Raw genomic sequence first — 17,673 nt, 5'->3', positions numbered from 1 at the left:
GAGCATACAATCTTCTCATGTGCTCATGGGACATCTTCCTATATTACGCCACAAATTAAGTCTCAATAGATTTTTTAAAAATCTGGGAAATTCACAAAATTGTTGAAATTAAACATGCACTTTTAAACAAAGAATGGATCAAAGAAGAAATCACAAGGTAAAGGAAAAAATATTTAGAGATGAATGAAAATGAAAACACCACATACCAATGAATGGATAAGCAAAATGTGGTACACCCACACCCAATGCAATATTATTGAGACTTAAAAAAAAAAAAAAGGAAATTCTGTAATATGCTACTACATGGATGAACCTTGAGGACACTATACTAAATAAAATAAGCTAGTCACAAAAGATAAACACTGTATGGTTCCACTTAAATGAAGTACTTAAAACAGTCAAAAATCACAAAGAGAGAAAGCAAAATGGTGACTGCCAGGGACTGGAGGAAAAGAAAAATAAACAGATAAAAATTTCTTAAGGCATTGTTTAATTGGTGTAGTTTTAGTTTTACAAGGTAAAAAGACTTAAGGGGGTGGATGGTGGTGATGGACTGCATAACAAAGTAAATGTATTTAATATCACTGAACTATATACTTAAAATGGTTAAAACAATAAATTTCATGCTATGTATATTATATGACAATAAAAAATACTTTAAGAAATAAATCACAATATCAGTATCCTGTGTCTAACACTACATAGATAACAGTTTTGGATGATGTCAAGGAAGATTATTTATATTAATAGTGTTCTGACTACCCCGAGATCCAAAATATCTTACTACTAGATTCCATTTTAGTTAGGTCAATGCAGAACAAACAAAACAAAAAATTACTAAAATAGGAATTTTAAGCTTCATCATAAACCTGGGCCTACACACAAAAATGTAAACTGATGAGTATAATAAATACATCAGAGCAGATATAAGTTTTTGGAAAAGGCAAGTAAAGAAGAGAAAAATAACTTAAATTGACATTAAAAGAGCTCATTAGCTACAGTGATCAAAATAGTATGATACCAGCATAGAAACAGATACATAGGCCAATGGAACAGAACTGAAGGCCCTGAAATAAATGCTTGCATATATGGTCAACTATTTGACAAAGGAGCCAAGTATACTCAATAGAGAAAAAAAGTCTCCTCATTAAATGGTGCTGGAGAAACTGGATTATTCACATGAAAAAGAAGGAAACTAGACACCTATTTTACACTATTCACAAAAATTAATTCAAAATGTACTAATGAATTAAATATAAAACTGGAAACTATAAAACTCCTAGAAGAAAACAGGTAAAAAAAACTTCCTTGACATGGGTCTTGGCCATGATTATACATGACATCTAAACTTCAAGAAACAAAAAATAAACAAGTGGGAGTATATCAAACTAAAAAGCTTCTCATGGCAAAAGAAATGATTAAAAAAATGAAAAGACAACCTACATAATGGGAAAAAAATCCCTAAGTCACACATCTGGATAAAGAGTTAATATCCAAAATAAAGAACTCATACAACTTAACAGCAAAGAAACCACAAAAACCACCAACAATTAAAAAAAAAAAACAACAAAAAACACACCAAATAATCCTATTTTAAAAAATGGACAAAGGACCTGAATATAAATTTTTCCAAAGATGATATATGAATAATCAACAGGTTCATGAAAAAGTGCTCCACATCATTTTAATCATTAGTGAAATGCAAATCAACACCACAATGAGATAGCTCTTAGGATGACCAGCCCTAAAATGACAAGAGTTAACAAATGTTGAGAGGATGTGAAGAAAAGGGAAAGTTTATGCACTGTTGGGATTGTAAATTGGTATAGCTACTATGGAAAACACTATAAAGTTAAAAAATTAAAAATAGAAATACCATATAATACAACAATTCCACATCTGGGTATATATTTGAAGAAAATGAAAACACTAACTCGAGCATATATGCACCCCAATGTTCACAACAGCATTATTTACAATAGGCAAGACACAGAAGCTACCTAAGCATCAACCAACTGATAAATGCATAAAGTTATATATATATATATATATATAATATTATTCAGCCATAAAAAAAGAAATTCTGCTATCTGCAATAACATGGATGAATCTTGAGGAAAGACATCATGGTAAGTGAAAGAAGCCAGAGAGAGACAAATATTTTATGATCACACTTATACATGGAACTTAAAAAAAAAAAGAAAGAAAGAAAATGAAAAAAAAAAAAAAACTCATAGAAAAAGCAATCATATCTGTGGTTACCAGAGGCAGGGTTGGAGAGTGGGGTGGGAATTGAATGAAGGTGGTCAAAGGTACAAATTTCCTGTGGTAGATAAATAAGTTCTGAGGATGTAATGTACAACATGATGACCGCAGTTAACAATGCTATGGTGTATTTGAAAGTTGCTAAGACAGTAAATCCTAAGACTTCTCATCAAAAGGAGAAATTTTTGTTTCTTTTTTTGTAGTGTAAATATGAGGCAATGCGTATTAACTAAACTTACTGTGATAATCACTTCACAACATATGTTAAGGCAAGTCATTATGCTGTACATCTTAAACTTACATAGCGCTGTATGTCGATTACATCTCAATAAAACTGGAAAAAAGCTTATTACTAATTAAATTTTGTTCAGTTCATTAGCTATATATTATCCCAAGTACTGGAGGGAAAACAGTATCTGTCTGTCTATCTACCTAATTATATCTATCTATATAACTAGACAAGTAAAAGAAAAAACTTTAATAAAGGGGTGTTCCCGTCCTGACACAGCGAAAATGAATCCAACTAAGAACCATGAGGTTGCAGGTTTGATCCCTGGCCTTGCTCAGTGGGTTAAGGATCTGGCATTGCCGTGAGCTGTGGTGTAGGTCGCAGATGTGGCTTGGATCTGGCGTTGCTGTGGCTCTGGCGTAGGCCAGAGGCTATAGGTCTGATTCGAGCCTTAGCCTGGGAACCTCCATACACCGTGGGTATGGCCCCAAAAAAGACGAAAAAAAAAAAAAATTAAGAAAGGTAATAGTGAAACAGAAAGTGGCATAAAATTTTACAATTAGGAAGGAAAGAAAAGTGGAATCAAGAAAGATCTTGAGTCTTACTCTCTCAAGCACTGCTGATTCAACTGGATGAATCTGAATTTGAAAGAGGGCCATGGAAGTGGGGCATACTCCACTAGGGACAGGGTGTGCAGAAAATAATATCTGATAATGTAGAAACAATAGGATTCACATTTAAATAAGAAACATGTTAAAATTTCCTACTGCAGCAAGAAGCAACCTGTTCTACTGGGACATTCAAATAACCTTCAAATAATCTGCTCTTCATTCTGATAGAAAAGCAAATCTTTCATGGCCATATGTTTATGGACAGCAAATTACATCTCCACAAAACTGGACTGCAAGCTCTCCAAAAGTTAGGATGGTATTTCTAATGCAGTGTTTGATACAAATAGACCCAGAATGAATATTTAGTGAATTTAAATAAACTATGAAAAAGTCAGAATAGTATTATTTTCTGAAAAGATATGCCTTAAAACACTAATCCTAAAATATGCACTACGAAAAAAATGTTAAGTCTGCAGTTTAATAAAGGGAGTTCCTGTTATGGCTCAGTGTAAATAAATCTGACTAGCATCCATGAGGACGCAGGTTTGTCCCTGGCCTTACTCAGTGGGTTAAGGATCTGATGTTGCCGTGAGCTGTGGTATAGGTCGCAGATGTGGCTCGATCTCCCATGGCTGTGGCTGTGGTGTAGGCCAGTGGCTGAAGCCCCGATTTGACCACTAGTCTGGGAACTTCCACATGCCATGGGTACAGCCCTAAAAAGACAGAAAGAAAGAAAGAAAAAAAAAAAAAAAAGATTCATCCTTCTTTCACAGACCACTGATATCTCTGACAATTCAGACTCAAGATTCAATCGAGCAATGAAAGAGTGTAAGTAAAATATTTAAAATCTGGAAGAGGGGGATAGTAGGTTGGTTATTTTTTTTTTTTAGTTAGGAGATACAAAAAATGATGGGAGAGAGAATAAACATATCTTAATAAAGTCTTGCTAACTGAAGATAAAGTAGTTAGCAAACAAATTATTTCTGAAAGTTTCTGGTTTTAAGTAATCAGAAAAATTATCAGATTCCTAAACGAGCAATTTTAAAGCACTTATTTCTATTATGAACATAAATATCATTACTCTAAAGTATTAAGGTAAATAGGCAAAGGAGCCCTTTTTAAATATAAAACTGTATTGTTCATGCTTTTAAATAGTGCTGGGAAGGTACCAGAGCAACAGCTTGATATTTCTGATATATTTACTTGAGAATATGCATAAATATCTACATTATAGCTACAGTAACATTGAGACCTTGAGCTATTTAAGAACAATTGCTATCTAAACGACAGATCAGTATTTTTTAAAAAAAAGGCTCTTTTTTTTTTTTTTTTTTTTTTTGTCTTTTTGCCATTTCTTGGGCCGCTCCCACGGCACATGGAGGTTCCCAGGCTAGGGGTTGAATCGGAACTGTAGTTGCCACAGCAATGCAGGATCTGAGCCGAGTCTGCGACCTACACCACAGTTCACGGCAACGCCGGATCCTTAACCCACTGAGCAAGGCCAGGGATCGAACCTGCAACCTCATGGTTCCTAGTCGGATTTGTTAACCACTGCGCCACGACAGGAACTCTAAAAAAGGCTCTACCTCTGTAGGTACTGATAGGGTTTGTACTGGTTTGTTCTTTCTATGAGCAGTGTACATTAGATACTTTGGAAAGGATGTATGAAGATGTACATGGGTGAAACGACTGGGAGAGGGAAGAACTGGGAAGGAACGAATAACATATATAGATTACCTATGAAATAATAATTAATGAGAACCTACTATATAGCCTAGGAAAATCTACTCAATAGTTTGTAAAAACCCATATGGGAAAAAAGAATGGCTATATTTATGACTGATTCACTTTGCTGTACAGGTGAAACTAACAAAACATTGTAAGTCAACTATGCTCCAAAATTTTTTAAAAAAGATTTTAACAATGAAATCTATGTCCCATCAAATTTCAATAAAAATCATAAAAGTAAAAAGGTATACAATTTGTACATCAAATTCTAATGCTTGAACTATTTATCAAAGGACCTTTGGTAAAAGGCATCCAAAAATATATTGAAAAGCCAGAAATCTCCTTCAAATATACATAATTTGTCATAGTAGAGAGATTTTTTTACCTTCTCTGCCTATGATGTCAAAATTATTCCCCTAGTACCAAATCTTTTTTTTTTTTTTGCCATTTCTTGGGCCGCTCCCACGGCATATGGAGGTTCCCAGGCTAGGGGTTGAATCGGAGCTGTAGCCACCAGCCTACACCAGAGCCACAGCAACACGGGATCCGAGCCGCATCTGCAACCTACACCACAGCTCTGGCAACACCGGATCCTTAACCCACTGAGCAAGGGCAGGGATCCGAACCCTCAACCTCATGGTTTCTAGTTGGATTCGTTAACCACTGTGCCACGATGGGAACTCCTAGTACCAAATCTTGTATCTAGAATCTTAACTTTGCCATGAAACATCGGTATTTCCATTTTAGGGATGTTACAGATTATAGCAAAATTTTTCAGTTCATTTTTGAATATTTTAATGCAAACATTTTATAAAGAGAATTCTAAAAAATGTTCTCCTTTTATAGGTTTGTGTGTGTGTGCGTGGCATATGGCACATGGCACAAATCAGAGCTGCAGCTGCAGGCCTACGCCACAGCCACACCAATACTGAATCTGAACCTCCTTTGAGACCAACACTGCAGCTTGCAGCAATGCCGGATCCTTAACCTACTGAGTGAGGCCAGGGATGGAATCTGCATCCTCATGGAGACTACACTGGGCTGTTAACGCAGTGAGCCACAATGGGAACTCCAAAAAACTGTTCTCATTTTCTGGTATTCAAGACTCATCAAAGGTCAAAGGTAGCAGCTCACAATGCATAATCGTGTTTCTTGAGATATTTATGAGATAATTTGCATAGAATATAATATGCAATATAAATATAGCCTAAGATCCAAGGTTTAATTAGACTTTTTTTCTTCTAAATTCACTGGTTTATGACTTGTGGCTTAGCATGATTTTTTTTTAACAGCAAAGCTCACGAAGAAGCATATAAACATTGCATTCTCCTTATACTCCACTTATACTATTCTTATACTTCTTAACTACTAGAGACATTCAGACACCATATAATTACTGAATTCAGAGTCATTCATATTCATACTATTACTGTGGGGGGTAAATTATAATAATGCATAATGCATGAGGACATTTTTCCCAAATATATTTTAAAACACTAGAACAAACCAAAATTTCCATCCATAATTTAAAATCCAGGCAAAACTCTCAAAAGTAAAAACATACAGAAGAAAGTTTGCCTTACCTCATATTCAGAAATTTCAGGTAAGTTACTTTCATCTGCCTTCTCTAGCTTTTCAGCAGCCCACTTGCTTGCAGCCTCAGCAAATTCCTTTTCAGTTAGCCTACTGGGTTTGTCCAACACCTAATAAAAACAAAACAGCACTTCTGTTACAATTCTCAAGGGCTTTTAAATTCCAAATATATCAAGAAGTACATCCCACTTAAAATCATATTAGCTTTCAAATTTACATAGAGAATAAGTACATTATTTCTTTTTTTCAAAAATATTCAACATAAAATTTCCTTAAGTAGCAATTTTGTGGGGACAAACACACTAGATCTAACTCCTAAATTTATATAAATCTTCAGAAATTCATCTAAAGGAACAAAAGACACTGAGAATTAACTAGTATGATAATAGTTTTTGGCATACAGAAGACATTATACTGATTCCAACTTTATCTTTAATTATAATCAATGAAATAAATAATTCCAAATGTCATCAAATTCCTAATTAAGGCAACACAAAGTCCGATATGCTACTTATAATTTATAATAGTTTATAGAAATCCTACTCCTTACACAAAATTTATTCACTTTAATTTTTTCATACTACTAGTATGATGATTTTATAGACATAACTTATGATACTGTGAGCCTTGGTTTCCTCATTTACAAAACAGGGATCAATAATATTCACTCTTGAACAAAGCAGTTGTGAGAATCCAGAGGGTAACAGACATTTGGTATTTTAATTTTGTTTCCATCTCTTATTTCTCTAAAGTAACAACACTGATTCTAAGTACACCTCCTTTGGATGACAGTATCAGTAAAAATCCCCATGTTATGGTATACTGTCATTTATAAAGTCCGTGCACATGCAAACTAAAAAAGAGGTATTTTAATTAAATGCAATTCCATGAAGGTGGCTCGGGTAGATTTTATTACCCCCTAACTTATAAACCAAAAAACTGAATGTCAAAAAGTAGTGATTTGTACACAGTTTCCAATACTTGCTGAGCTAAAACTTAAAACTAGGTCTTGTAGATAAGTAAGGCCCCGACCTCTTCATATAGCTTATTCAATTCACCAAAAAAAAAAAAAAAAAAAAAATGGTTTTCCACCCATGATATTTACTGGAAAATAATCATAATGTGTCTACATGCATGTTTGTTTCCATGGCCAATGAGAAGCTTTAATATCTTATTCCAAAAACTTACCCATACACAAAGTTTAACGGGTATAAGAAAGTCTTTATCATTACTTGGTAATAAGGTTTAAAAGTTTTTTAAAAAATAAGAAGAAACACACAGATGAATATATTTTTAAAGATGTAAACCTCACTGCTTTGTTCTCTTTTTTTTTTTTTTTTGGTTTGTTTTTTGGTACCTGTTTTAAAGAGGAAGTTATAGAACAAAAACAAAACATTATAAATTAGCTCTAGTAAAGGAAGCAAAATTTCTGTAACTGAATCCTTCTATTCATACATCATTACTTGAAAAACTGCATCTGAAACTAACTACTTTTTTTTTTCTTTTTGCCTTTTTAGGCCTGCACCGACGGCACATGGAAGTTTCCAGTCTAGGGGTCTAATCAGAGCTACAGCTGCTGGCCTACACCTCAGCCACAGCAACGCCAGATCCGAGTTGTGTCTGCAACCTACACCGCAGCTCAACCCCACTGAGCGAGGCCAAGGATTGAACCCACAACCTCCTGTTGGATCCGCTGTACCATGACGGGAACTCCCTGAAACTAACTTCTAACAGCAGAAAAACTCTGAAAAATTATGGTTGCTGTTATACTGGAATAATGTTTAAAAGAAAAAGTCCTTTAACAAATCAGGAAATCTAGGTAATAAAGTCGCCATGTAACCCTGGCAAAAAAGGACACAGGAAGCTACATTTTCCAAGCACATAAACTGATTCCATTTTAAGGCAAAAAATACAAACATATACATAAACTGTCAGATGAAAATAATCTAAAATCCATTATTGTTAGATTTCATAGTTTATATTTTAACATGTACCAAAAAGTCCTATGTTGCAATTTATATTCACATTGCATTACAGTTCAGAGGAAATAAATATTTCAAATATTATAATTTAAATATTCAATGTGACTCAGATGGGTAAGTGCTATTCACTCTTCATTCATTTTTACCTGACCTCCCCCCTCCACTCCCGCCCCCACCCTGCCACACCTCCCCACCAAAAAAAGTCAGTCTTTCAAAGTGTTATAGGCTTCAAGTTCCCTTCAAGGAGATTCAACCCAAAGCCTCTGGCCATGTCGCACTGTAACGCCCCTTCCCCCACCTTGAACAGCCTGGTAGGGAAGGAATGTAGCCCATTCCTCACCCTGCCTCTATAGAACCAGTTCCCCATGCAAATAAAGCATCCTGCCTGAGACCAATTAGATCAAATATGCCCTACACAGAGCTAAAGCAACATTCAGCCCTCAGGCACAGCCTAGGGGGCTGTGGGAGGAAAAACTGCGTCTCCACTCAGGTCTGCCTGGGGTGGGGTGAGGTATAAGAACAGACTGTAAAATGAGTCGGCCCCTCTTTATAACCTGCGCACAGGTAAGTTTTCTCTCTGAAAATGTACTTTCGCTTTAATAAATTTGTAAAACGTCTGCCCTTCCAATGCTTTGCTACATAATGCTTTCCTTGGGGACCAAGGAAACTGTGACCCTCTCAAAAGCACCCTTGATATGGTAAAAAAAGGAACCAAAAAATCCAATCCATCTTTCCTGTTCAAAATCCAGCATTCCAGCATCCTCAGACTTCAGGGAAAGCTCAGAAACACCTTTTTCTTTTTTTCATTTGAGGCAGAGAAGCAGCTCCCTCCAAACACCAGCACAGACTGCCAGTTGTTGCAGAAAGGACAAACATACCAATGATAGAAAACAAAAAGAAGCGAATAGAAGTAACAACAGCTATGGAAAGGGAGAAGAAGTGTGAAGTTGGTAAAGAAAATCTCAGCGACACCCCAAATTTTTAATTTTTGAAGATTAGAATCATGAATCATTTTTTCAACTTATTTTGGGATGCTGGGAAGGAAGGAATGATAAGAACTGATGCAGGGAAGAGCAGATATGTCCTAGAGAAATTATTTAACATCTAAGCCTTTTCTATAAAATGGATACATATGTACTTTTCTTAAACTGCAAAATAATCACAATCATACACTAGCTAACACCTGCATCATGTCACTTTGTTGTGGTGAGAACATTATAGCTCTCTTAGCAGAGACTTCAATTATACAACAGAATACTATTAACTATAGTCACTGTGTTATACATTAGAGCTCCAGAATTTATTCATCCTATAGCTTCAAGTTTACACTCTTTGACTAACATCTCCCCCTTTCTCCCATCTCCCAGACTCTGGTAACCACCCTTCTTTGTTTCTGTGAATTTGACTTTTTTAGATTCCACATATAAGTGAGATCGTACAATACTTGCCTCTCTCTGTCTGGTTTATTTCACTTACATAATGCCCTCAAGAGCCTTCCATGTTGTCACAAATGATAGGATGTCCTTCTTTCTCACAGTCGAATAACATTCCATTGTGCATATATATATATGTGTATATTACAGATATGCATAAATATATAATATTCCATTGTGTAATTTCTTTTTTGTTATTTTATTCATATGTTTACATCCAACTAAATGGGTTATATAAATAGTTGCAGCCAAGGTGTTTACCACACTGAGTGGTTCTGTATAATTTTAAAAATTTTTATTGAAATATAGTTGATATACAATATTGTATACAGCAAAGTGATTCAGTTATACACATTTAACTAAAAAAAATTCAGTTATAATAATAATAACTGAGTAACTATATAATAACTGAATAACTATAAAAGTAGGAAATCCTACTTCTTTGACTTGAGTGACTGTTCGCTTTCCCAGGTTATGAATTTTTCAGCCATTATGTCTTCAAATATGTTCTCCTCCCTGTTCTCTCTCTTCTTCTGGGGCCCTTGTAATACACATACTAGTGTGCCTGAAGTTGTCCAAGAGATTTTTTTCCTTTTTCGGGGGGGGGGGGTCTTTTTAGGCCATAACCACAGCATATGGAGGTTCCCAGGCTAGGGGTTGAATCAGAGCTTTAGCCAGTAGCCTACGTCATAGCCACAGCAACACCAGATCTGAGCTGTGTCTTCGACCTTAACCCACTGAGCAAGGCTAGGGATAGAACCTGAGTCCTCATGGGTGCTAGTCAGATTTGTTTCCGCTGAGACACAATGGGAACTCCTGTCCCAGAGGACCCTTAAATTATCCTCATTTTTTTTTTCATTCGTTTTCTTTTTTCTGTTCAGTGGCAGTGATTTCCACTACTTGGTCTTCCAGCTCTGTATCATTTAGTCTGCTATTGATCCCTTCTAGTGTATTCTCCATTTCAGTTATTGCATTCTTCATGTCTGTTTGGTTGTTTCTTCACATATTTCTCTTTGTTAAAAACTAACTTCTCATTTGGAGTTCCCGTCGTGGTGCAGTGGTTAACGAATCCGACTAGGAACCATGAGGGTGTGGGTTCGATCCCTGCCCTTGCTCAGTGGGTTAACGATCCGGCGTTGCCGTGAGCTGTGGTGTAGGTTGCAGACGCGGCTCGGATCCCGCGTTGCTGTGGCTCTGGCATAGGCTGGCGGCTACAGCTCCGATTAGACCCCTAGCCTGGGAAACTCCATATGCTGCGAGAGCGGCCCAAGAAATGGCAAAAAGACAAAAACAAAAAAACAAAAAAAACTAACTTCTCATTCTACACATCTATTCTCCTCCCGAATTCTTTGATCATATTTATGATCACTACTCTGAAATTTTTCAGACAGGGGACCTATTTCTACTTCACTTAGTTCTTCTTCTGGGGTTTTATCTTCTTCTATTGCCTGGAACATACTTCTCTGCTGTCTCATTTTGTCTAAGTTGCTATTTGTACTTTTTAGGTATGTGGTAGGTTAGCTGTATTTCTCCACCTTGGAGAAGTGGCCTTCTGTAGAATACATCCTATGCATCCCAGTAGGGCACTCCATTCACATCACCCAAGCTATACGCTCCAGGGGGTCCCCCAAGAGGGCTGTGTGGGGCCTTCTGTTGTGGTGGGCTGACTTTATGGGTAGTCTGGTAGGCTTGGTTGGCCTCTAGTACAAGTTGGTTGCCAGGCCCTGCCTTGTGTGGATGTTGTTGGCTGCTGTTTAGCAGGGTATGGTCATGATTGTGGCTGGCTGCAAAATCCTAGAGGTCCTGGAGCTAATGCTGGCTCACCAGTGTGCAGAGTCAGGGTCCCAAAGACTCTGGAACTGTTCCCCAACCACTGACAGGTAAAGCCAGATCCTGGGGTTAGTGCTGGACTAGTGGCAGACTCTGGTTCCCAGAGTCTGGATGCAGTATCCAGGAATACCAGAGCTCCTTTCAGATTGTTGGGTTGTGGGGAGGGGGGTGCTGGTTCCTGACACGGTTGTATATTTGTCCAAGTTGTCCCAAAGCTTGCACTGGCCTGTGAGTGGCCAGGGCCAGGGTCAGAGTCAAGCTGGTCCCAGGGTAAGGTCTTATTTATTGTTGGCAGGCTCAGTCTGCAGGTTGTGGGATCCTAGTTTTCTGCTTCTGGATCTGCCCCTTGGTGGGTGATGGTGGTCTAAAAGCTAGTGCAGGCTTCTTAGTGGGAAGGGCGAGTGCGTGTCCACTGGTGGGTAAAGTTGGGTCTTGGCCTTCTGGTGAGCAGGGCCACATCTAGCAGTGTGTCTAGAGGTGGCTGTGGGCTCAAGTCTTCAGACGGCTTGTCTGCTAATGGGTTGGGCTGTGCCCCCAACCCAGTTAGTTGTTTGGTCTGAGGTGTCCCAGTATTGGCACTGCAGGGTGTTGGGTAGGGCCAGGTCTTGGTGCTAATGAGACAAGATGATAGGGGCCAGCAACAGAGTTCACCTGTTTGAATATTCCCCAGTATGTCTCCACCAGTATCCACATCTCCAGGGTGAGCCACAGCTGGCCTCCTGCCCCCAACCAGCTGCCTCTCCAGGAGACTCTCCAAGACCAGCAGGTAGGTCTGGCCCAGACTCATATTAAATTACTGCTTTTGTCCTGGGTCTTGATGTGCACAAGGTTTTGTGTGCACTCTTTTTTTTTTTTTTTTGCTATTTCTTGGGCTGCTCCCGCGGCATATGGAGGTTCCCAGGCTAGGGGTCAAATCGGAGCTGTAGCCACCGGCCTACGCCAGAGTCACAGCAATGCGGGATCCGAGCCGCGTCTGCAACCTACACCACAGCTCACAGCAATGCCGGATCGTTAACCCACTGAGCAAGGGCAGGGACCAAACCTGCAACCTCATGGTTCCTAGTCGGATTCGTTAACCACTGCGCCACGACGGGAACTCCTGTGTGCACTCTTTAAGAGTGAAGTCTCTATTGCCTCCAGTCCTGTGGAGCTCCTGCAACTAAACCCTGAAGGCCTTCAAAGCAAAATGCTCTGGGGGCTCATCCTCCTGGTGCCCAACCACTGGGTTAGGGGACCCTGAGGTAGGGCTCAGAACTCTCTTGTGGAATAACCACTGTAATAAAATTGTATTCCAGTTTGTGAGTTGCCTACCTGAGGGGTATGGGATTTGATTATCTCATGAGTCTGCCCCTCCTACGTGCCTCATTGTGGTTCTTTATTTATGTCTTTAGTTATAGAAGATCTTTTCTGATAGGCCTCAGTCTTTTTCATCCATGACTATTCTATAGATAATTGTGATTTTAATATGCTCATGATAGGAGGTGAGCTCAGGGTCATTCTACTCCACCATCTTGGCTGTTCTCCTTAGTATGAGAAAGTGGTCAGACATGCAAATTGAGGCATCATGGTGGACTCTTTAGGGTGTTGGCATGTGGGCTGAGTTTTGTGGCCAATGAGAAGCAGTTTATGATAAAAGATGCTTAGGCAAGGCTATAGAAAAGGGTGCAAAGCTTCCTTTTCCTCTTCAAGTCAACATGCATTCGCCCTGTTTCCACATCATTTTTGCATATATACCTAGAAGTGGATGGCTGAATAATATGATAGCTCTATTTTATTTATTCTTTTGGAAGAATCCCCATACTGTTCTCCATATCATCTGTACCACTTTACATTCCCATCAACAGAACACACAAGGGTTCCCTTTTCTCCACATGCTCTTCAACATTTGTTATTTGCAGACTTTTTGATGACATCGCAACTGCAACCTTGTGCCACAGCTGTGACAACACCAGATCCTTAACCTGCTGTGCCACAAGGGAACTTCTACGTATAGATATTTTTTAATTATGGGAGACCTCACCAGTGAAATAATTTGAGAAAATTATTTAACTTATGAGCTTTGAATATAAAATGGAAATAGAGTAGTTCCTGGAGCTTGGTGGTAATAAAACTAACTAGTATCCATGAGGACACAAGTTCGATCCCTGGCCTTGCTCAGTGGATTAAGGATCTGGTGTTACCATAAGCTGTAGTGTAGGTTCCAGATGTGGCTCAGATCCCGCATTGCTGTGGCTGTGGTATAGGCCAGCAGCTACAGCTCCAATTCAACCCCTAGCCTGAGAACTTCCATATGCTGCAGGTGTGGCTCTAAAATAAAGCAAAAAATAAAAATAAATAAAATGGAAATACAAACTTACCTACATCGCAAAAATTTTATATGAATTAAAAACAGAAGAAAACACATAATATAGTATCTAGAATCAAACTGTCATACAATAAATGTTGGTCTCTGCCTATATACCCACTTCCAAAATAAAAGCATAGTTGCTCAAATATGCCCCATCTGAATATTTATTCCAACCTGGCTAGGGTCAAGATGAGGTGCATAGTAAGTACTAATTTTAGCATAACCTGTGGAAATAATCCTATGAGAAAACTCATTTACTCTGGTGGCTACTTTCAAGTTGTGGTTACTTAAAACTCAAGTTTTTGTCTTTTGTCCTTTTATAGGGCGGCACTCGCAGCATATGGCGGTTCCCAGGCCAGGGGTCTAATTGAAGCTGTAGCCGCCGGCCTACGCCAGAGCCACAGCAATGCCAGATCCGAGCCGCGTCTGCAACCTACACCACAGCTCACAGCAACACCGGATCCTTAATCTGCTGAGGGAGGCCATGGATTGAACCCGCAACCTCATGGTTCCTAGTTGGGTTTGTTTCCGCTGCGCCATGATGGGAACTCCAAAACTCAAGTTTTTGAATGCAGCATATTACCCCCATTAGGTATGACAGTAAAGAATAAAAGCATCTGTACTAGACAATATATCTCATTTACTTTGTAATTCCTCTTTAAATTGATTTTAGAAATGTAACAAACCTTTGATGAAGGAACTGCTGAAGAACTTGAGGGTGAAGTGTCTCTTGATGTTTTCAAAGACTGAACAGGTCTCTCTTTGCCTATACAAAATATATAAAATGCAATTTTCTAGCTCATTTGTTTTCAGAGTGATTTTATAATTGAATAAACATGGGATGGGGCCATATATTTACTAAAGTACTGAAATCTTTATTACATTATTAAATTAAATATGTTAATATCTAATTCCTATCTCTCTTGGAGGTTTGGGCACCATCAAAAATTTCAAATAACGTAGAACCAAAGGATAGCATACATGGCAACCTAAGTCACGTCAATGCCAATCAGGAAACACAGAATCACAGAGAAAACCTGAGAAAAGCCAAAAAACACTTTAAAATCATAAGTGCTTCCTTTTCCAAGTTTCTAAAAGCTAACTTTTAATATATCACACTAAAAATCCAATGGAGGTTATTATATGACACTACCAAAGAGAATCAGCTAATTAAGCAGTAGCTCAAAGAGAAAGGCATATATAGGAAATTTAGTAGGTATTTATGAAATAATCAGTTTAAAAAATAAAAATAAAAACTAGGAAACCATAATTCCGAGTACTAATCCAGTGCCTAATATGAATGAGTACCCAAATATTTGTTAAATGGCTAAAATAAATCCATATGAAATAAAGTCACTAACCTTTATCTTCAGTCACTGTAGACACTCACACAGTACTCTATGTATACTATTGTTTTTACAGAAATTTAAGGCAGAAAACATTTAAACATTACTTTAGCTGGTTCAACAATAACAAAAAAGAATTTAGTTAATCTTAAAAGTAATGGTGAACTGTTACTAACAGAAAAGCATTTCATAAAATCATCTGCATGCCAACTGTAACATAAATCCTCTGCTCTTGAGTGCTAGGAAAATTTTAATTATGGAAAAGAGGAAAAAGTAGCACCAAGTTTAGAGTGGCATGGAAACTGGTCAAGACTGGATAGTGGGTTAGGGTCAGAAAGCAGTCAAGAGCAAAAGCAGAGACAAACAACCTTGAAACTGAGGCAAAGCCAGCTTCAGTCAAAAAGCCTCTTAATGCTCTTCCTGCTTTGGTCCAGATGGCTAAGTAAGGGCCTGCAGGCTCAAGGGCTTCCAACCACCTGGGGAAGTAATAAATAACATCTCCTTCCAATGTCCTACAGACCTGGAAAGCTTTCTCACGACACCCCACACTCTGCACCCAACAACATTTGGCAATGTGTGAAGATTTTGACTGTCCCAAGTGGGTGAATGCCACTGGCACAGGTAAGTAGAAACAAGGGATGCTTGCTAAACATCCTGCAAATGCATAGGACAGCCCTCTACAACAAAGCCTCACATGTCAACAGCACTAAGATTGAAAACTCCTGCTCTAGGCATAGCATTCCAACTCTGAAGCCCCACTAGTCTTTAAAAGGACATAATCCTAGACTCTTTTAACTTGTGGTGCCATTAAGAGACTTTCACAGTAAGCAAGCTTAAAAGTCCTTACAGACCTTAAAAAACAAAAGTAAAACGAAGGGAGTTCCTACTGTGTCTCAGCGGTAAAGAAACTAACTAGTATCCATGAGGATGTGAGTTTGATTACTGGTCCCATTCAGTGGGGGTTAAGAATCCGGTGTTGCCGTGAGCTGTGGTACAGGTTGCAGACTCGATTCCAATCCTGTGTTCCTGTGGCTGTGGCAGAGGCAGCTGCAGCTCCTATTTGACCCCTAGCCTGGGAACTTCCATATGCTGCAGGTGCAGCCCTAAAAAGACAAAAAAAAAAAGAAAAAAGAAAAAAGTAAAACGAGGAGTTCCTATTGTGGCTCAGTGGTAACAATCCCTGGTCCCACTCAGTGGGTTAAGAACCCAGTGTTGCCATGAGCTGTGGTATAGGCTGAAGACACAGCTCAGATCTGGCGTTCCTGTGGCTATAGCATAGGCCAGCAGCTGCAGCTCTGATTCAAACCCTAGCCTGGGAACTTCCATATGCTGCAGGTGCGGCCCTAAAAAAAAAGACAAAAAAAAAGGCAAAATGATACCAACCATCACTACATCCCCAAAGGACTAAGAACATTGTTTATTTAGTAACCCCCTACTGTAATTCCACTACACATGGCAAATTCCACATGCTATTGGGATAGTGTCAGTCTATCCCACTGCACCAAAACCTCCTAGAGGAATATGTATCATAGTTCATTTTTGAATATCCAAGGCTTACCTAGTCAAGTCCTTTAAGAAAAGAGTAAGTATTCAAAAATTAGGTGAAAAGATGAATTATTTTTCTACCCTGAGGATGCAAAGGCTTCCCCCAGACTATTCTGATAAGTATTTCCTGGGAAAAGGATGAAGAGCTGGACCAGTCCACACAGCACACACTACGTTAATTAAAGGCATAATTATAGGCTTGATTCTGGCACATAGCAGCTGGACACAGCAAAACACCTTTCAAAGCAGCTGTTAATTTCTTACTTAGCATTTCCTTTCCAAATAAAGCATCAGCAATACAGGTATGACAAGTGTGTTGCCCAAGTGTAGTCTTGGGATCTTTCATGATTTCAGCTGTGTAAGGCTAATTTAAGCAGATTTCAACAAATCTCAGTGTGCAAAAGCAAAGGAACATGGAAGGACAGGGCAGGTGGTTTATCAAATATCAACATACATCCACATATACCAGGTTGCATGAAAGGAAGGGACAGGCAAGAAGCAAAAGACAAAGAAAAAAGATGATACAGACGGCAGCAGAAGGAGCACATAGAAGATAGAAATGCCCTGATCCTACTGTTGTTAGGTCCTATCTGGCAATGACTTGTCTATTCTACCCTACAGATCTCCACTTCCTATGAGGTGGCTGTTTCTGACCTGGAATGGCTAGCCTAGACACCAAACCTACCTATCTCCCCTAATCCTACTACCTGAGTCTCCTGTTGTTCAACTCTGGTTCTGACAGTAGACTAATGGAGCAGTTATAC

General features: G+C 38.6%; 1 protein-coding gene across 11 annotated transcripts in view; it reads right to left on the bottom strand.

Moving 5' to 3' along the window:
* Window positions 1-17,673, bottom strand: part of PPHLN1 (periphilin 1) — a 140,199-nt gene that overhangs the window by 47,211 nt on the left and 75,315 nt on the right. For all 11 annotated transcript variants that reach the window (XM_013997950.2, XM_013997947.2, XM_013997948.2 and 8 more), the window contains 2 exons: window positions 14,705-14,784; window positions 6,417-6,536 (listed from right to left, as the gene is read on the bottom strand). In XM_013997950.2, coding sequence (XP_013853404.1) covers window positions 6,417-6,536; window positions 14,705-14,784 — 200 coding nt within the window. The remainder of the gene's footprint in view (window positions 1-6,416; window positions 6,537-14,704; window positions 14,785-17,673) is intronic.

This window comes from Sus scrofa, chromosome 5 (assembly GCF_000003025.6).
Source record: "Sus scrofa isolate TJ Tabasco breed Duroc chromosome 5, Sscrofa11.1, whole genome shotgun sequence".
NCBI classification, from domain to species: domain Eukaryota; kingdom Metazoa; phylum Chordata; class Mammalia; order Artiodactyla; family Suidae; genus Sus; species Sus scrofa.
Note: the sequence above shows the minus strand (reverse complement) of the source record. Positions and strands in the feature narration are given on the sequence as shown.